General features: G+C 36.8%; 1 protein-coding gene across 2 annotated transcripts in view; it reads right to left on the bottom strand.

Moving 5' to 3' along the window:
• The window catches only part of LAMA2 (laminin subunit alpha 2), a 717,179-nt gene that overhangs the window by 489,334 nt on the left and 205,477 nt on the right, over nucleotides 1-22,368 (bottom strand). For both annotated transcript variants that reach the window (XM_049901052.1, XM_049901136.1), the window contains exon 4: nucleotides 8,572-8,814. In XM_049901052.1, coding sequence (XP_049757009.1) covers nucleotides 8,572-8,814 — 243 coding nt within the window. The remainder of the gene's footprint in view (nucleotides 1-8,571; nucleotides 8,815-22,368) is intronic.

The following is a 22,368-nucleotide window of genomic DNA, read 5'->3' as shown; positions in this document are numbered from 1 at the left end:
AGCTGTTGATTTCCATGGGCCTGAGATAGGCCGTGTTGAGTGCCTAGAGCCATCCTCCTGGCCTTGGAGAAGGAATAAATTTGCAATTGGGGGAAAACATAACTTGCCAGCTCCACTAGCCAGGAGAGCTCAGGACAGAAGCGGTTCCTGTCCAGGCATAAATGGTCAGTGGACTTTGAATACCTTTCCCTCCTGCATGGACTTGTATGGGCCTATTTCAGGAGAATAGGCCTTTGCTGGCAGACTACAACTGTTTCAGCTGTGCAGTGGAGAGGTGGGTGTTTGATGTTTGACACTGCTTTGCCTAAAACAGGCTCCTCACCTACCCATGTCAGGGGCCTAAGGGCTGGTGGCTCCACTCAGGTCACCCAGCCACCCATGACAGGGGCCCAAGGATAACTGTTACCTTCCAGTCCTTACAACCAAAAACATTGGGTGCCATCTGCAGAACGCACCCACATGTATGCTCTACAGAAGAGGGACACACTTTCCTTAGAGGCACTTGGGGGGATGATTCTGAGCCCCCTGCCTTGTTCAGAGTGTGATCCCCTACTGCAAGCAGATGCCGGTACCTACACTAATCACCCCTGCCCCTCTAAGACTATAGGACAGAGCCTGTACCACACACTTGATGATCAGCTACCTGAGCTGAATTCATACAAGAAAAGCTAATGGACTCCTAGACTGATATACCTGATAACAGCTCTAGCCATCTGGGGATAGGATGACAGAGCTCCAAAGGCGAAAATAATCAAGCTAGCTCACTTAAGCTACCCATATGGGGATGTCAAAACAAAACAAAGCAAGAAGCTAAGACACAGTAAGCAAACATAAACTAAACTAATACGGAAACTTATAGATGGCTCAGAGAAAACAGTCAATATAAAGTCACATAAAGAAACAGACCATGATCACCTCAACAAGCTGGCAAAACAAAGAGTCAAGAGATCTTCTAGATGAAAGTGGAATTAACAGAGGCAGGATACAAAAGATTAATCTACAGAACCCTTTAAGACATCAGGAAGGAAATGAGCCAATATGCAGAACAAGCCAAGGAACACACAGATAAAGAAGTTGAAGAAATTAAAAAGGTTATTCAGGAACATAATGAAAAATTTAATAAGCCGGGAAAATCCATAAGGAGACAGCAATCAGAAATTCAGAAGATTAACAATAAAATTACAGAATTAGACAAATCAGTAGAAAGTCAGAGGAGCAGATTTGAGTGAGTGGAAGGCAGAATTACTGAACTTGAAGATAAAGAACTTGGCGCTAATATATTTGAAGAAAAATCAGATAAAAGAATTAAAAAAAATGGAGAAACCTAAAGAATCATGTGGGATTCTATCAAAAGAAATAACCTACAAGTGATTGGAGTACCAGAACAGGGAAGGATAACAGAAATACAGAGAGAATTGTTGAAGATTTGTTGGCAGAAACCTTCCCTGATATCATGAAAGATGAGAAGATATCTATCCAAGATGCTCATCGAACTCCACATAAGGTAGATTTTACAAGAAAGTCACCAAGACATGTAAGCAAACTTGCCAAAACCAAAGACAAAGAGAGAATTTTAAGAGCAGCTAGGGATAAATGAAAAGTCACCTACAAAGGAGAGTCAATAAGAATAAGCTTGGACTACTTGACAGAAACCATGCAGGCTAGAAGGCAATGGGATGACTTACATAAAAAACTGAAGGGAAAAAATTGCCAGCCAAGAATCACACATCCAGCAAAACTGTCTCTCAAATATGAAGGTCAAATTAGGAAAATTCCCAGATAAACACAAGTTTAGGGAATTTGTAAAAACTAAATCAAAACTACAAGAAAAACTACAGGGAGTTTTTTGGCTAGGAAATCAATAATATCAGGTATCAACCCAAGACTAGAACACTGGGCAGAGCAACTAGATGTCAACCTAGACAAGGAAATCACAAAAATAAATCAAGATTAAAAAATGCTCAAAACAGGGAATTAGTGATGCATTATATAAAAGAAGACAACATTAAAACAATAAAGAGGGACTGAGAAATGTAGTCATAGAACTTTCATATGGAGAGGAAAACAAGGTGATATAAAGAAATAAAAGTTAGGTTTAAATTTAGAAAAATAGGAGTAAATAATAAGGTAACCACAAGGGAGACAAACTATCTTACACATCAAAAGAAAATACAAGGAAAAAATAGAGACTCAGCAGAAACAAAATCAAAAACAAATATGAGGAAAAGACAACATATAAAGATACTCTACTCAGTACATAAAATTAAGTGGGAAAAAGAAACTGTCAACAACACACAAAAAAAGGCATCAAAATGATAGCACTAAATTCATACCTCCCCCATAATTACTCTGAATGTAAATGGAGTAAATGCACCAATAAAGAGACAGAGAGTGGCAGAATGGATTAAAAAAAAAAAAAATACAATCCGTCTATATGCTGCCTACAAGAGACACACCTTAGAGACAAAAACAAACTAAAACTCAACTGATGGAAAAAAAATATATCAAGCAAACAACAATCATAACTACAATGAGATTCCATCTCACTCCAACAAGGCTGGAATTAATCCAAAAAACACAAAATAATAAATGTTGGAGAGGTTGTGGAGAGACTGAAACTGCTGGTAGGAATGTAAAATGGTACAACCACTTTGGAAATCCATTTGGGGCTTCCTTAAAAAGTTAGAAATAGAACTACCATACGATCCAGCAATCCCACTCCTTGGAATATATCCTAGAGAAATAAGAGCCTTTACATGAACAGATAAATTCACACCCATGTTCATTGCAGCACTGTTTACAATAGCAAAAACACGGATGCAACCAAGGTGCTCATCAACAGATATATGTATATTCATACAATGGAATACTACACATCGATAAAGAACAGTGATGAATCTGTGAAACATAACATGGATGAACCTGGAAGGCATTATGCTGAGTGAAATTAGTCAGTTGCAAAAGGACAAATATTGTATAAGACCACTATTATAAGAACTCGAAAAACAGTTTAAACAGAGGAGAAAATATTCTTTGATGGTCAAGAGAGGGAGCAAGGAGGGAGGGAGGTAGAGGGGTATTCACTAATTAGATAGTAGATGAGAACTACTTTAGGTGAAGGGAAAGACAACACACAATACAGGGGAGGTCAGCACAACTGGACTAAACCAAAAGCAAAGAAGTTTCCTGAATAAACTGAATGCTTTGAAGGCCAGCATAACAGGGGCTGGGGTTTGGAGACCCAGGTTTCAGGGGACATCTAAGTCAACTGGCATAATAAAATCTATTAAGAAAACATTCTGCATCCCACTTTGGAGAGTGGCATCTGAGGTCTTAAATGCTAGCAAGCGGCCATCTAAGATGCATCAATTGGTCTCAACCCACCTGGTGCAAAGGAGAATGAAGAACACCAAGGCCACAAGGTAATTATGAGCCCAAGAGGCAGAAAGGGCCACATTTACCAGAGACTATATCAGCATGAGACCAGAAGAACTAGGTGATGCCTGGCTACAACCGATGACTGCCCTGACAGGGGAAACAACAGAGAACCCCTAAGGAAGCAGGAGAGCAGTGAGATGCAGACTCCAAGCTCTCATAAAAAGACCAGACTTAATGGTCTGACTGAGGCTAGAAGGACCCCGGTGGTCATGGTCCCCAGACCTTCTGTTAGCTCAAGACAGGAACCATTCCCAAAGCCAACTCTTCAGACAGGGATTGGGCTGGACGATGGGATAGAAAAAAGATGCTGGGGAAGAATGAGCTTCTTGGATTAAACAGACACTTGAGACTATTGAACTATGCTGCATCTCCTATCTGGAAGGGAGATAAGAGGGCAGAGGGCGTCAGAAGCTGGAGGAATGGACTTGAAAAGAGAGAGTGGAGGGAGGGAGCAGACTGTCTCACTAGGGGGAGAGCAATTAGGAGTATATAGCAAGGTGTATACAAATTTTTGTATGAGAGACTGACTTGATTTGTAAACTTTCACTTAAAGCACAATAAAAATTTTAAGAAAAAAAAAAACAGTATAATCTAGAGCACTGACCAATAAAATTTTCTGGAATGATGGAAATGTTCTATTTTGCACAGTCCAGTGTAGCAGCTGCTAGACGCATATGGTTACTGAGCACTTGAGATGTGGCTAATTCAACAGGGTAACTAAATTTTAATTTAATTTAAAGTTATATTTAAATAACCACATATGGCTAGAGGCCATTGTATTGGACAGTGTAGATCTGGAGCATCATACTAAAATTATATACTAAAAAAACACAGATCTTTTTTTTAAGGAAATCAGATAAAAGGTACTTCAAAGGACAATTGGAACCTTGAAGACAATAAAATGTGCTAAAAGAAAATAATTGGAAACCTAGAATTCTATACCCAATAAAAATATCCTTTCAGAATGGAGATGAATTCTGTAATACACCCAGTTTAACCCATAGGCCTTATTGGAGATTAATTTACATATTAGTCTTAAAACTTTTGAGATACTAAGAGTTGTTGATGGTTTCCCTGATCTCTGCAATGTGGCTTCTTCCACTCACCCAGGAGGGTTATTACACTCTGGTGGCACAGTGATTAAGTGCTTGGTTGCTAATCTAAAGGACGACTGCTGGAACCCACCAGCTGCTCTTCAGGAGAAAGATGTGGCAATCTACTTCTGTAAACATTACAGCCTTGGAAACCCTGTGGGGCAGTTTTACTCTGCCCTACATGGTCACTACGAGTCAGAATCGACTCAACAGGAGTGGTTTTTTCATATACATTTTGGCTGTAGCACTTAAAATATGTTGTACTAGCTAGCTTATATGTTTGTTTCTCTTACTTGAATGTCACTTTTCTGGGAAGTTTTGGACATAAACACCTAATAAATATATTTCAGGTGCAGTACAAAAGTACATCAGTTCGAAATTAATGAGATTTATTTTATAGTCACTTGCCTAGAAAATATTGGAAACAAGCACCGCAAACTTTTACAATATTCCCAAATGTTATATTGTTGGTGATATCTAAAGCTACATTACTTGAGAAATGAAAGATGCTTTTGTACAATTCAACTATAATACTGATTAATGTATTAAGGAAATTCAATTTCAGATAGATTATGTGACTTGACCATGGTCACACCAAGAAAAGCACCAGAACTATAACACAGGTCTTCTGATTCCTAATTCCATATACATTATTCTATATCGTGATGTTTCAGAATTGCGACTCTTTCTACTTATACTAGGTTCAGCATCACTATGGCTCCTCTAAACCATTTTGAGTTTAGCAATTAGAAACTTCGCTATCAATTCAAACTATCAACTTCCAGTCTTTCCAGAGTAGTAGAAGCAGCATTACCTGGCGATCAGGGCTCTTACCTGTTGAGCTGGGAGACTTGGAGAATACCACTAATCTTCTCTGGGATCTGTTTATTCTAGTACTATTCTCAATGATATGTTCTATAAATAAGCTATATAAAGCAAAGTGATAGCCTTGGAGAGTTTTGAATTTAATTCTTATTCGTAAATCCTATCATTCTACTTCTAAATATTTTGAATTACTTACTGGTCCTCACTCTTCCATTTCCCTAGGAGAGACAGACATAAGAAAACACGTCACAGAGAAAGTTGAAAAAGTTGTTCTTAATAGTCACCATCAATTCATTGTTTTTAGTGAAAACCAAAACCAAACCAAACCCACTGCCGTCGAGTCGATTCCGACTCATAGCGACCCTATAGGACAGAGTAGAACTGCCTGATAGAGTTTCCAAGGAATACCTGGTGGATTTGAACTGCCGACTCTTGGTTAGCAGCCGCAGCACTTAAACACTACACCACCAGGGTTTCCTTTTAGTGAATGTTGTCTAGAAATGAAAACAATATAGCCAGTTAAACAACAAACACACACATACTTCTGCTTGTTCCATGTTGGTAGGTTAGTGTAGTCTAAAGAATGAAGAACCACTATCATTGTAGGGAGAGTATGAATTGGTGATTTGCATGTAACATACACTTTATATTCTCCATATATATTTATATTACTTTAAGCAATATAAATTTCTGAATTGGACCTTTTTTTTAAAAGATAAAGGATAGCTTTAAAAATATTAGATAATTATTAGTCCTGGGTAAACACTGGGACCAGGAGAAAAATTATAAACATTCAACTCAAATATATTCTCTCTGCATTCCCTCCCTACTCTCATATCCTCACGCCAATCTGGCCAGGAATTGGATGCCTCTGGGCATAAAGCAGGTGGAACAGCTGTTTGACTCACTGCATTTGACTCTTTGTCATTTGGCAGATTGAGATCTCTGCTGAGCATACCATTTGGAATTATTTTTCCCAAAACTGTATTTTTGAATGTTGGATTTGAAATATAGTGAGGCAATGGTATACATTCATAGACTAAGAGTTGTCAAAATGGAATCTGATAGATTTATGTCCAAAACCTAACTTTCTCTCCATAGTGTTTAAAGAAATATCCCTAAATGGGACATGGTGGGCATCATAGAATATGAATACAGGTTTTCTTAAAATGTTAACATAAAAGATGATTCTAGCTTCAGATGTGTGGGTTAATGAGGAGAGAATATCAGGTGAGTATAAAGAGAGATGTACATAAGCAGGTAGGATGAGAAGAGCTAGAGCACATATACTCAAGGGAGACAGGTTGTAGAAACATAATAAAGAGGTACTACAGAATCCAAGAGAGCCACAAAGTCAAGGTTAGGGTACAAAAATAGCAAAATAGCAACAAAAACAGCAGCAACAACAAATACAGTCAATATGGTCGACTCTCCACCTTCGTGGCAGGTATGTTCTATAAAGTCACAGTGCACACTGAATTAGTGAACACTGCACCACTGATCCTGGGGAGATACAGGGTTAAGTTCTTGTGAGACTCTGGTCAAAACATTTTCATCAACCAATCAAAACATAACCTTGTTTTCTGTGTGTTTCTGTTTAAAGATACTTTATTTAACGTCTATTTCTTACAGATAATTAATTACACACAGTATTTCTTTATAATAAAACACTAGCCAAGAAGGGTTTAAAATTTTCCAATACTGAGTAACATGACCGTAAATTTGTTGGCCTTTCACCCTCACAACAATGCCGTCCACTATGCTTTTTAAACCTGTCATCATCTCATGAATCCACACGTTTATTGACTTTCTCATCTTTTCCATAGCTTCACCATACATTAGCACTTTTCAGAGCAGCCTCACAAACAGATTGGTGAATTTCCTCTTCCTCTTTCTGGATATACTGTATTGTTGATTCAGTAACACTGAACTCGTGGTAAACAGCGCTCGAACTTATCTAACACACATATTTTCTCCGTGAGGTATATCATAGCCTTCTTGAGCTTAGAGACACTGAACAGTACTTCAGCACTATGTTTAAGGGCCATTTAAAACAGAGACATCACCAACAAAAAGCACAAAAATGTGAAAAGCATGGCAGTAAATAGAACACAAAAAGGAAGCTTGTTTACAATATGAGAGCTGAAACAAGAAGTCAGCCATCACCTTGTTTGACCTCAGCTGGGGAACGTGCATGCTGGGCAACACAAAGTTTTCACCACTCTGTGCATGCCCACGAATGACTGAAATCACTGTGTGTGTTGATTTTGGGATAACAAATACATTTTGGCAAGTAGGCAAATTTGCAAAAATGAAATCTTCATATAATTAGGATCAACTGTAGTTAATATGTACAAAGCATTTTGTGTCAGCCCTGGTCTATGTTCTTTAAATATAATAACTCATTTAATCTTCTTGACAATCAGGAATAACTATTGAGATAATAATTATTGTTACTGTTCCCATATTTATGGGAAAGGACACCAAGGCATAGATAATTTAAATACCTAGCTCAAGATCGCACAGCTGGTAAGAGGTGAAGCCATGTTTTGAGTCTGTGGCATAAAACCAATGAACGCATCTAAACTCTTAGCCACAGGATAAAAGATGCTACAGAGAAACAAAACACATTTGAAATAAGTATATAATACAGATTGCATATAATTGAGACCTGGGGTTTACTACACATGACTACTCAGCAAAGCCTGACCAAAAGGGAATGTATCCCACGGTAACCCTACGTGGTGACAGCAGAACATCATTCAAAGACTGACCAATTTCTTGCAGGTAACTTTTATTGGGATCCTTTGTGTGGAGTGTATTTCTTTACAAATTTTCATCTACATCCTCAGACCAGAGTACCCACAAATCTAAAGCTTTGGCTTCCTGTAAGGTCTCCAACCCTTCTCTAATCATTAACAAACCCAATTGTCAGGAAATCTTCCTTATATGTAAAATTAATCATTGACTTTCCGACTTAAACCCATTTCCTCTTCTCTGATCTTTATTGGAGATAGGAGACACATATCTGATGAAGGTAGTTAAAATTCTAATCACCTTGGGTTTTTCTTTTTTATTTAATAACTCATTTAAATGTACTTACACTAAATCCTATTTCAAACTCTCCCTGACATTAATTACTGATATATTCAATCTGTCTGACAGGCCTATTTTGCCATCTCAAATGTACTTAGGGTGAGTTTTCTCATCTTACCTCTCCATTTTCTAAAGGGTGTATCTTGGAATAAAACGAAGTGCAGATGACCTCATCGTCCTTGGCATATGACGGTGGCCCTGTGCGGGGATGTATATTGTAGAGGGTTAGGCACTCCGAGTCAGTCACAGCATGATACTGCCATGGCTTGTATTCAACGTCATCAAGAGAGCGTTCCAAGATCCAGTTTCCAGGCCGAGGGGAGTTAGCCGCTTTCACAATCACATATGCAATCTGGAACACCTGGGGAAGAATAACAACAACAAATTTTAATTCCAGAGTATTCTTGCCATTGTCCATCAACTATAAGGCTAAATACTACAGTAGATTTTATTTCAGACTATTCTCTAGCCTTGTTTGATCTCTAAAATACAGTCAATTTTTTGCTAAAAAGAGATGTTTCATATTGACAGCCACGACTTTAAAGAAATGGGTTAAGACTGCACTTTAATTCTCTAACAACTCCTTGACATAGTTTAACCTGATTTTTAAAGTTCCATTATCACCTAAAACATTTATTCCATACCAATTTTTTCACCCTACTCTGTTAAAAAAAAAAAAAGACTATAAAATATGAGGTAGAAATTCCATGTGTGGATAGAGCTTGATAGTTTAGAAATCAAATTTATTTATATCACTTACAAAAAAACCCAAACCCATTACCGTCGAGTCGATTCCGACTTGTAGCGACCCTACAGAACAGAGTAGAACTGCCCCCATAGGGTTTCCAAGGAGTGCCTGACAGATTTGAACTGCCGACCTTTTCATTAGCAGCGGTAGCTCTTGACCACTACACCACCAGGGTTTCCTATATCACTTTAATCCTCGTAAAAATTATACCATTTAGATGGATTCAATGCGGTAAATGGAGCTTTGGAGGCACAGTCATGGGTTCAAATTATGATTCCAGGATTTATACTACTCTGGGCAGGTTATTTACATTTCCAACTACTACCTCCCTTTTTCAGCAAATTAAGGTCAATAATGAGTACACTACTGAAGAGAGTTTAGATTAAATAATACATCCGGCACAGCTCTTGGAAGTAAATGCTCAATAAGTGTTAACTCTTCTATGTCCCAAAATAGAAAATAATAGAGAAAGAAATTAGAATGATATCCAGACAACTGACAGAAATTAGAACATATTAAATGAAAATGAAGATTTTCTGTCTTGAGCCAGACAAGAGGTAAACGTGAAAAGAAAGAGAAATGAAGAAAGGGGCAACAAGTTACTATAAGTCAGCAGAGTTGCAATTGAGGGAAATATGACAATCCTCTATGTTTGAATTTACATAGAATTTGAAGTCATGAAAAAGAAATATCCTGGATGTTTTGTGATAGCGCATATGTGTGTCTTTAGCCACGGAAGTCCAAAAGTCATTAGTGACTAAGAATGATGCACAGACATTATGAAGTGACATTTATGTGCAATATTCTAGATAAAATATATATATACACACACATATATATGTATGTATACATATATGTATGTACTAGTTTAAACAAAGTCCTTTCCTTCCATGAGGAACATGAAAAGTAGACTAATAAAGCAATATATGTTACTGATTACTAAATGTTATTAGATATGGGAAGTTTGACAGCTATAAATAAGCCCTGGGTAGTTGGGGGTCCATGAACAGGCACATCTGGGAGGACAGGTCCATTATGATGTGATTAAAGGACCTTTTGGCCATAGCAGGAATCAAGAAAGGAAGGTGCTGTAAGTAAACTGTATTACTTTCACAGTTTTGACATGGGATCTTCATGCATATGTGTACAGTATCAGTCACTGAAAATCCTATGGAGCAAAGTTCCACTTTGATGCACATGAGTCGGAATCTACTCAAAGGCAACTGGCTAATGTACTGGTATCTACGTAAATTCTAAGGGACTCAATTTAAAAATATGAAAAGTTGGCACAGAAGGGGCATAACACAGATGGCCCTAATGGTGGTCCTTTGAAATCTTCACTAGAATGCGGGCAGACTTGAGTGTAGTGAGGGGAAAATCATCAGCCATTAAATGACTGAAAACAGGGCTGGTATTTGGCCGGGAGGCACAGGTGGAAGAAATGAGTAGTTAAAATACTGAAATGCTTTTGTACCTGTTGGTAAATCTCTGCTGCCCAAATACCTCCTTTCCCTGAGACCATGTGGTTAACCCTGGTATAGTGAGGAACAGTCAAAAGACATCTGTTCTGCCTGGTCTGGGCTTTCACCATTCTGTCTTATTAAATATCACTCCTGGAGTAAAATATTAATGAATTTATATTTACAAAGTACAAATATAAGTATAAATGTAGATATATACACATGTCTAGCTAGGTGCATATATATATATATATATTTGAATATGCTTAGACATATGGAAAGGATACACATGAAAGGATTAAAGCTCTTACCTCTAGGGTTTGGAGATGAGGAGCCAGGAAAAGAGCAGGAGGGGTTTATTTTTTTTCCAGTACCCTGTTATATTCTTTGAATTAAAATAAATGTGTCCTATGCTTTAATAAAATTATTTTTTAAATAAATGAAAATTAAACTCAAATATTAGAGAAAGGACAAGAGTAGGAGTAAGATGGAATATACTATCTTTATTTAAAATATTGGCTATTCCTGCATTTTTAGATGTTATTTATAAGCAATTATGCCTTTTAGACATTTTATATTCAAAATTCTGTGATCCTCTTACCCACATGGAACTTCTTGATAAAGAAATTCACTGAGAAATATATTGATCGATTAATCTGGTAACACAAAGACAGCATTCTCTCTACTGTAAAATATGAAACACTCTGTTTCTAATTACTGATAATCCTAAAGTATTCCTGACAAGGCCTATAAAATGATAAAGAATACGAAAAACTAAATTGTGAGCTCTTAGAGGGCAGGGACCATAGCTTTTATATCTTTAAAGATGCTACAATTCTTTTGAAATAGTGCTCCTTCAATGTTTATTAGATTTAGTTGAATAACCCAATCTTCACTGTCACATGTTTCCATGTTACTCCTATTAGCTTAACACAGGTCTTTTTTGTTTGTTGGAGTTTGAATCCCAGACGATGCTGGTGTATTTCCAAATTTTGATAATACTTAGTCACTCGCAGGAAATAAAGACTACATTGCTTGGGTGTTCATCTTACCATGTCTCTATGAGCTGAGAAAGTTACTTAAACTCTTTTGTTCTCTGGTTCTCAGTCTTTTTTTTTCCAAAGCCAAAATCATGGAAGAGACAATGAGATAATATACATAAAACATTATATAATATAGAAAGAATCCAAATAATTCTAAATTAGCATCTTTCCTTCTAGAAAAAAAAATACACAGATTTTTTAAAAGATAGAAAACAAAAGGAGAAATAAAAGTACACTGAAAATCACTTGTACTCAGTAAGAAAAATTAAGATACACTGAGGTTATGGGTAAAGAACTTTCTTTAGGAAGCAGCAAACATAGGAAGAGGCCAAATTCTCTTGGAGCTACAGTGTGAATTTATAACATAGGAACTACTATGTAGGTTCTGGAATAATAGATGAAATCCATGACAGAAGTTGTACTAGAAACCTCACAGACTCTTTGTATAATTCAGTAGAACAGCCAGCATTAAGTGACATGGAAAAGTAGTCACTGTCTTAGAGAATCTTACAGGAATTTCTTCCCAAAACAATATCCCTCTCTTTATTTTCTATGGATTCTTTCACATTCCATGAAAAATTAAATTACTTAGCCTGTAGTATTTTGAGTAAACTTTTTAAAATGTAGTAAACAGCATTATTAAAATACACAGTGAAGAGTAGGCTTCAGAAAATGTGAAAATTTTAACAGTAATTTTCTAAGTACTACAAAAATTTAATGGACCTAATGGAAAAATTATCTAATGTGTCTATGCTTCTTTTTTTTTTTTAATTATGCCTTGTGTTTTCAATAAAAGTTCTAAAACCTTATTTTCAGATGAATAAAACCCCAATTTGTAGTAGTATGCAACAAAGTAAACACCCCTTTAAAAGAAGTACTAAAATGCTGATTGCTAGGCTTTGACCCTGCTTGCTGAAAGTGAAGAGAACTTGAAGGGCTTACTGATGAAGATCAAAGATTACACAGTCCTCAGTATGGATTACACCTCAACATAAAGAAAACAAAATTCCTTACAACTGGACCAATAAGCAACTTCATTATAAATAGAGAAAATATTGAAATTGTCAAGGATTTTATTTTACGTGGATCTACAATGAATGTCCATGGAAGCAGCAGTCAAGAAATCAAATGACACATTACATTGGGCAAATCTGCTGCAAAAGACCTCTTTAATGTGCTAAAAAGCAAAGATGTCAGCAAATTTGAGGGCTAAGGTACGCCTGGCCCAAGCTATGGTATTTTCAATCACCTCATAGGCATGTGAAAGCTGGACAATGAACTCCCAAAGAAGACTGAAGAAGAATTGATGCCATTGAATTATGGTGTTGGCAAAGAATGCTGAATATACCATGGAATGCCGGAAGAACAAACAAGCCTGTCTTGGAAGAAATACAGCCAGAGTGCTTCTTGGAAGCAAGAATGGTGAGACTTCATCTCATGTATTTTGGACAAGTGATCAAGAGGGACCAGTCCCTGGAGAAAGACATCATACTTGGTAGAGTAGACGGTCAGTGAAAAAGAGGAAGACCCTCAATGAGATGGATTGACACAGTGCCTGCAACAATGGGCTCAAACATAGCAACAACTGTGAAGATGATGCAGGACTGGGCAGTATTTTGTTCTGTTGTACATAGGGTCTCTACAAGAGGTAACTGACGCAACAGCACCTAACAACAACAGCAAGACTTCAATGAACCTAAGATATCAACACATGATGCCCAGACATTTTTCTGTTGGAGGGTACTTTTTATAAATTTGATACCCAAAACAAACAAATAAAAAAAAACATCCAAAATTCCAAAATCACTTTTGAGCTAATATAAAATGTTTTACATTGTACTGTAACACATGAAACTTTCTATTTCATATCCCATCGTTACTCACCTAGCAAATATCATGTAATTACTTCAATTTTTTTTTTTTTTATTTTACTTCATTGATGAAGCATTAAAGTGGATGTTCCCTTTGTCACAAGCACAGTATTAAGAACTTGCTCTCATTTTGGCTGGAGTTGGAAAATAGGCCTTTCTAAAGAATGCTTCATTCCCCAAGTAACGAATAACATACAATGACAGTCACGTAGAGCTATGCTTCTCAAGTTTTTCACTTCATGGCTGCTATAAAATGATATTTGTACAGCACTTGAGTAAAAGAGAGAGTCCTCGTGAGCTGAGGTAAGAAAGCTAGGAGCTTTGGCCACTCCAAACATTACCCTGGGGCTAAGTATTATAGCTCACCTCTAACCCATGCGGATAAATTTAACAAACCAGATTTTTTAGGACATGCATTGTTGTGTCTGGATTTTTCAAAAATACTATTCTTTGCTATGATTCTGAGGAACTAAATTTATCCCAGTTCCTCTGTTCTCAAAAGAATCACAGATTAGGAAAAATGCAAACAGTCAGTATTGTTTTTCAGAGATTGTACTGATTATTTGAGTACCACTGGACACAGTTAAAAGTCCCTGAGTAGTGCAAAGGTTGTGGGTTTGAACTCACCCAGCAGTGCCACAGAAGAAAGGCTTGGTAGTCTGCTTCCATAAAGACTGCAGCCAAGAAAACCTTATAGCACTACTAGAGTGAGACACATTGACTATAAAGTTAATTTGAAGGAGTAACAACCAAGAATAGCCAGGAAAGCCTTGAAATGGAAGAGCAATGAATGGAGGGATACAATGTTAAATGAAAAAAGCAATATGGAAAAATTTTAATTGTTTACACTTAACTGTGCTCATGAAGAATCTACACATGGATCAAAAGGCGGTCACAGGAACAGAACATGGGAATACTGCCTACTTCAATATTCAAAAAAGTGTGTGACAGGTTTGTATCCTTTAACCATACTTATCCAATCTGTATGCCGAACAAATAGTCCAAGAAACCAGACTATACGCAAAACGCAGCATCAGGATTGGAGGAAGACTCATTAGTAACCTGTGATGTGCAGATGACACAACCTTGCTTGCCTAAGATTAAGACAACTTGAAGCATTTACTGATGAAGGTCAAAGACTACACAGCCTTCAGTGTGGATTATACCTGAACACTAACAACAACAGCAAAAAAATGCTCAAGACTGGACCAATAAGAAAGATTATGATAAATGGAGGAAAAAAATGAAGTTGTGAAGGATTTATTCTACTTGGATCAACAATCAACACCCTCAAAAGCAGCAGTCAAGAAATCAAATGGTGAATTGCAATGGGAAAATCTTCCACAAAAGATCTCTCTGAAGTCCTAAAAAGCAAAAATGTCTCTTTGATGACTAAAGTGTGCCTGACCCAAGCTACGGTCTTTTCAATCGCCTCATACGCACGTGATAGCTGGATAATGAAATAAGAACATAGAAGACGAATTGATGTATTTGAATTATGGTGTTGTGGAAGAATATTGAATATCTTGTAGACTGCCAAAAGAATCGACAAATGAGTCCTAGAAGAAATACAACTGAATGTGCCTTAGAAACGAGGATGGCAAGACTTTTGCTTACTTTGGGCGCATCTTCAGGAAAGACCAATCACTATAAAAGGACATCATGTTTGGTAAAGTAGAGGATCAGCAAAAATGAGGGAAGCCCTCAATAAAATGGATTGACTCAATAACAACAATAATGGGCTGAAACATGTCAAAGATCACGAAGATGGTGCAGGACCAGGCACCGTTTCATTCTGTTATACATAAGGTCACTATGAGTTGGAGCCAAACCCATGGCAACAAAAACAACGCTGTTTACTATTTACCTATTAAAATGGTGGATGTAGGCAATGCTCCTCAGCGGCAACTAGTATCCCCAGAAGGGAGACCCGGATATTCTCTGCATTGTGATGGAAGCACATAGCATCATCTATGAAGTATTCATGCCAAAAAACGTGAACCTGAGTCAGAGCAAGTCTCTAAATTTAACTATCGGTTTTCAGAAAATACAGTAACATTGGAGCATATTAAACAGTACCACAGGGATACAATTAGCAAAATCAAGAATATGACAACCTCAATTGGACAAAAATGTTCTTCTTTTCTTTCAAAAAATAAACTTCAAGGCAATAAAAAATAATGAGGTTATAGATTAAGAGCGCATTAAGAAGTATGTCAAAGAAATGTAATACGTAATTCCATATGCATCCTGATTTTATCAACCAACTGGTATAAAGCCAGATCAAAGAAATTGGGAAAAATCTGAACACTAACTGGTTATATGTTAATATTAAAAATAGGAGTAGTTGTAATTTTTAGGTATGACAATGGTTTTGTTTAGGAAGAAAAAAAAAAAAGCCTTATCCTTCAGAGATACATAATAAAATATTTATGGAAAAAATGATACATACAAGATTTGCCTGAAAATAATTGAGGATGGAGGGTAGGTAGATACTGACGACTGCAGAGCTGATGCAGAAGGACCATTATTTCATTCCTGAAGTGGGTTTTGCGTACATCCGAATCCAGGTACTTTTCTCTATACTTCTGCGTATGTTTCCAAATTTTCACAATGAGAATAAAAATGATTGCTACTACAGCTCATTTTAATAAATAATTGTCTTCCATGTAATAATATTACAACTACTGGTAAGTTAGTGCTTGCTCTTACAGAGCAAACATTTAATGTATTTTCCTAATTATCTTGATGAATGGTTAACTCCGCCTCAAACTGAGACTACACTGTATTCTAAACTCGAGAAATATGTGTTCATAATTCCTTCGAATTAATTATCAACTCTAAAGGGCATTGTTGGCCCAGAAGGTATCAAAATTTTAGTCCAGTTTTAAGAAAAGTAGTAACCCAAGCAAATGTAATCCAAATTGAAATGAATTAGGTTCTCCCTCAGCTTGTTAATGAATTTAGCACTCCATGCTTCATCAAATTACTATCACTTTTAACAATGTTAGCTGCAGGTAAAAGTCAGGCAAGCATTTTCTTTCTCTTTAGCACTGCCCTTGACACCTACTCTCTTCTCACATATTTCTCTCTTGTTTGAAACAATCTATGGTTTCAAAAGATTGACCTGCCTTCTGTGAACAAGTCATTGGCACAGCATGGCTTTCACACCAGCTACTGGTAAAAGGGCAGTTAGGCTGAGTCCCACGTAGAACATGACAGTCTGTTCAATGAAGCCATCAGAGAGCACAATATTGGTGTGAATCACAGACAATCAGCAATGTGATAGTTCAAAGCTTGCCTTCTAAAAATCATTCACCCTGGAGATATACCCAGCGTTGTTTTTGTTTTTGTGCTTCTAAGTTACCAGGGCTAGAAGAACCTACAAGTTCCCCAATTTATGACAATACAGACATGAATCAATCACTCTAGCTCAAAGCATTTGAAGAACAATAGCAAAGATTTGTAGTGATGAAAAAAGGTAGAAATATAATGTTAACATTTGTAGAATAACAAATCAAAGACAGAATGAGACTTTCTGATCTTGGTTCATGAATTCTTTCAACAGATCAGTCACTTAACACTTATTCTATTTTAGCTAGTATCACTGAAATTGCTTCAGTTATTTTCGTGATTATGTATTAGCCCACTATCTTGCCCTTCTCCAAGGACTTTCTTAAGAATAGTCTGTACCTTCCGTTGTTTATCACTTTTCACTATTTAACCCCCTGCAGCTATGCACCATCCCACCATGCCACTGTAATCACCCTAGGAACAGCCACCAGTGACCTGGTTGGAAAATACATATTCTTCTTCTCCATCCTCGCTTTCTTGGAGGTCTCCATAGATTTTTACTATGCTGTCCTATCCCTTTCTGACATGCTTTTCCATTTTTGAAAGATAATATTTACTTATAATGTAAGGATTTGCATAAAGAAAAAAAAAAGTTCTTAATTTAGTTCTTTGCCTAAAATATAAACAATAGGAGAGGAGAAAGTAAAGACAGAAGGGGTGCTCAGAAGACAACACTAACCTAATTTTCTCTCTAAGCCCTCTATGGGTATTCCTGCTCTAACTCTTCTCAATCTAAGTTCCCTAAAAATAGTATGTCCCAATGGTCTGTCCTATTTCTTAAATGTCTTTTCCCTGGGGAAAATGGCATTTTATTTAGCATCTACTATAGGACCCTGGAAACCCTGGTGGCATAGCGGTTAAGAGCTACAGCTACTAACCAAAAGGTCAGTGTTCAAATCCACCAGCGCTCCTTGGAAACTCTATGGAGCAGTTCTACTCTGTCCTACAGGGTCACTATGAGTAAGAATCGATTCCACGGCAATGGGTGTTTTTTTTTTTTTTTTTATAGTACTAGTCACTGGGTGGTGCAAACAGTTAATGCTCCTGGTTGAAAATCAAGAGGTTGGTGGTTCAAGTCCACCTAGAGACATTTTGGAAGAAAGCCCTGGTGATCTACTTCTGAAAATTCAGTCACTGAAAACCCTGTGGAGTACAGTTCTACTGTGACACACATTGGGTCACCATGAGTCAGAATCGGCTTGACAGAAACTGGTGTATGGTATACTGGTATACTTTCTGACAGCTACTTCATTGTCCAAAAGCTCATTTCTACTAACAGGAACTGTCTGACATAGGTAATTAGGAAATCGAAAAGAGAGGCTAGACAGAATAAATCCATTGCTGTAGAGTCGATTCCAACTCATAACAACCCTACAGGACAGAGCAGAACTGCCCCACAAGGTTTCCAAGGCTGAAATCCTTACAGAAGCAGATTGCCACTTCTTTCCCCCATGGAGCAGCTGGTGGGTTTGAACTGTCAACCTTTCGGTTAGCAGCTGAGCACTTTAACCACTGTACCGCCAGGGCTCCCTATACAGAATAAAGCCCCTCTCACCCCCCTGCAAAGATGTCCACATCTTAATCCTTGAAATCTCTGGGTATATTACCTTACATGGTAACAAGGATTTTGCAGATATGACTAAACTACAGAATTTGAAATGGGGAGATTATCCTGGATTATCTGGATGGGCCCTAAATGTAATCACAAATGTTCTTAACAATGGGAGAGGGAGATGCAGAGAAAGAAGGACTCAACCTGACATTACTGGCTTTGAAGATGAAGTGTGGGGCCATAAGCCAAGGAATGTGGACAACCTGTAGAACTTGGAAAAGACATGGAAGCGGAGTCTCCCCTAGAGCCTCCAGAAGGGAATGCAATCATACCCACACATGGATTTTAGTTCAGTGACATCCATGTCAAACTTCTAACCTATAGAGTGGCAAGACAATAAACGTGTGTTGCTTTAAGGCACCAAGTTTATGGCGATTTTTTATGGCAGCAATAGAAAATCAATACATTAGGTAACTTGTTCTACTTCACATGACTAGTAAGTTATGGAGCAAGTTTTTAGATCCAGTTTGTCAACTTTTGTTTTTTGCTTAATAATACCTTCTATGTCTATGATTACTTCCACTAACTTTTTTATAAAGATCTCTTCTACATCTTAATTTCTAACCCTGGCCAAATTCTCATGTGCCGGTTTTATATTTCAAAGTAACAAGTGAACATCTCTTACAACTATTTTATTTTGCTTTGTAAGGAAGCAATTTTGTTCTCCTCTTACCAGGTCAATATGAGTTGGAATCAACTCGATGGCAACAGTGCGGGGGAAAGTACAGAATACTTAAAAAATATCTAGCAAATTCCTTATATAATACATGATCAATTATTTTTTAAATTCAATTGAGTAATTGATCAAAATGGATTGTCACCTCTGAGGTGATTTAAGGGACTCAATGACTACATCAAAGATTTCTACGAGGACCTAGAAGGGTGAATCTACCCACCCTCCACACAACATCAGTAAGTACAGATGGCTCCTCCCTTGTCATTGTCAGAGAGGGAATTCTACCAAGATAACAATCTTAAATATTTTCTAAATCATATATTCTCCTCCTGAAATGAAAGTTTGCAAAATGGACCATTCTGCCAAGGTTTTGGCCTTTACTCCAAATTTTAAAGAGATGACCTCACCCACCAATGAAGTGTGAAGAGTGTAAATGAAATGAAAAATGAGAAAGCTGTAGAGCCTGATGTCATTTCAGCTGAAATTTAAAAATAAGGATGGGAGATGACACTTATATAACTATACAGACATTTTCTGAACACTGAGTGCCAAAAAGTTATCACAAGTATTTCTAAAAGGCTAAAATTTTAAGAGGACATATGAAAAAGTTATTACAACAACCACCCTACAATTTCTTTGCTCTTTGTATTCTGCCTAGATCTCTCCTGATTCTTTATGAGTTAGAAATTCACATAATCATATTGTAACTTTGGTGATGTTAACTCAAAACTGACTTATGAAGTGCTGAGAGCTAGATTTCTAAGGCTCTGAAAGGGCCCGTAGCACACAGCGACTACACTTAGAGAGCACCACTGATTCCTCTATGCTGTCTTCACGAATAAGCATTTCGCTCTGTTAGCAAGTTTGACTGACTGCTCAAACTTTCAAAGACTCTCCATGTATGCCTAACTAATTCCACCAGAGTAAAAAGCCCTTTGTTTGAATCCCACCAGTAAGGAATCTGAAGACTGCCTAGTTTCATCAAACCAGGACTTATGGTACAGAAGGCCAAACAAACAAAAAGCTTAAAAAGTGACATAACAATTTCTAAAATTGGAAGTTTTCCAACTCAACAAACTATGAGTGTGACATACGGCCATGTTTATAGTTGCTCAGAAAAAAAAAAAAATTGATTTTGGATACTTTTTGTAGTGCCAAGTGTCCTGCTGTGAGCATTCAGTAAGCCTTAACATGATTAACTTATGTAAAAACCTTCACTAGAGAAATACTACACACATTTAAACCTACATACACTTAAAGTACAACAAAATGTTGTCACCAAATTCTGATTCCTAAATCACTAAGCAATAGAACATTTCATCACAAAGTAAGGAAATAAACCTTAAAGAACAATGTATCTTTGGGAAATAAAAGTAATGTCTCACCAATATGAAATTAAGCTCTACCTCAAACCAAACGTCTTCAAATCTCTACTTTTTTGTTGTTGGTAGGCACAAAACAAAATCCATGAAGTTTCTTGACTAGTTTTATTGACTACTACTACAAAGAAAAAAAAAAAACTGTTGTTGAGTCTGACTCATGGTGACCCATGTGTATCAGAGTGGAGCTCTGCTCCATAGGGCTTTCAAAGGATTTTTTTTTAAGTAGATTACCAGGCTTTTCTTCTGAGGCACCTGTGGGTAGACTCTAACTTCTGTAGAGGAGACTCTTCTTCAATTGTTTGCCTGTTCAGTTCAATACACTATCAAGTATCATCACCAACAGAAGTGAAGAATAGCAATACAACTACTTCAATTCTTGAGTAGAATTCTTTGCGTGTCGAGGTCATAAACTTTAAAATCAGAATATAAAACAAAAGAAGGTCATAATTTGAATTTTAGATATTCTTGACATGGTCTGATTCATAATATATTTTGAAAGTAGAATCTTGTAGTACTTGGATAAGGGTCATAAGGAAAAAAGAATAATCAAGGATAATCCACAGGGGTTTCTGTGTACTCGTTTGCCTGAACAACTGGATTAAGACTGGTGCTATTTATCACTGAGAGAGGTGTGTTTTGGAAAAGGAAATCAAGATTCCTGGTTTTCATCTGTAAAGTTTGCAATGCTCCATTAGACATTCAAATGCAGTTTGTTGGTTGAGAGACAGATGCAATGTAGCATTAAATGGGCTCTGCCACTTGGGCAAGTTTCTTAACCTTTCTGTGCTTCAAATTATCCATCTAGACAAAGAATATAATAATACGCTTCCTTTATAAAGTTATGAAGATTACAAAGAATAATACAAATGAAATGTCTAGAACAGTTTCTGGCTCATAGTAAGCATTCATTATTAGTTATTCTAATTGGTAGCAATACTAAGCAATAATGCATTTTATATAATCTTGAAAAAGGGAATACAATTGGACATCAAGTTGGCAAGAGAATCTAGATTTACTTTGGAACTTTTAGCAGACCGAGAAAGGAGAGAGAAATAGAAACTAGATTATTGGATAAATATATTCTAATTCAGGGTGAAGTCCACATGGATTCCACTCCCATCTATCCCTATTGATATTCATTTTTTTGTTTGATTTTTATTATTGTAATAAATACAGAATGAAGAAAAAGGATTAAAAATGATGTAACTGTAGAATATTTTTTAATTAATTTATTTATAGAAATTTATTACTTGGTTAGAAATATATTGCTGGCCTTCATGATACTGGCAGGTGCCATAAAGGCAACAGTGTTTCTTCAGATTCTGCTAGCTCCATTGTCTTACTTACATTACTCTTGCATTATAGGGAATCCATAAGCGCAAGAAGGTCTGGTAGCAGGAAAATAGTATATAAAACCGTATGTTTGCAACTTAATTTTTAAATAACCAAATTCAAAAGACTAAGCAACTACAAGGAGAAAAATGCTCACAACTTAATATCAAGTTTAAAAAAAAGCTATAAAAATTTATCTACAATATGCTACCAGTTTAAAGTGTGAATGAGTATGTGCATGCGTGCATGTAGAAGAGAACTGGAAGCAAATAAACTGAAATATTAGTGCTGTTAACTAACTCTTATAAGATTAAAAAAAAAATCTACATTAAAAATAATTAGTGATGGACTCCAGACTTCCTGGAGCCATGAAGGTTGGATGACCTCCTGAAATTACTGCCCTGAGATAATCTTTAAACCAAAAATATCCCCTGAAG

This window comes from Elephas maximus, chromosome 1, assembly GCF_024166365.1.
Source record: "Elephas maximus indicus isolate mEleMax1 chromosome 1, mEleMax1 primary haplotype, whole genome shotgun sequence".
In the NCBI taxonomy this organism is placed as follows: domain Eukaryota; kingdom Metazoa; phylum Chordata; class Mammalia; order Proboscidea; family Elephantidae; genus Elephas; species Elephas maximus.
Note: the sequence above shows the minus strand (reverse complement) of the source record. Positions and strands in the feature narration are given on the sequence as shown.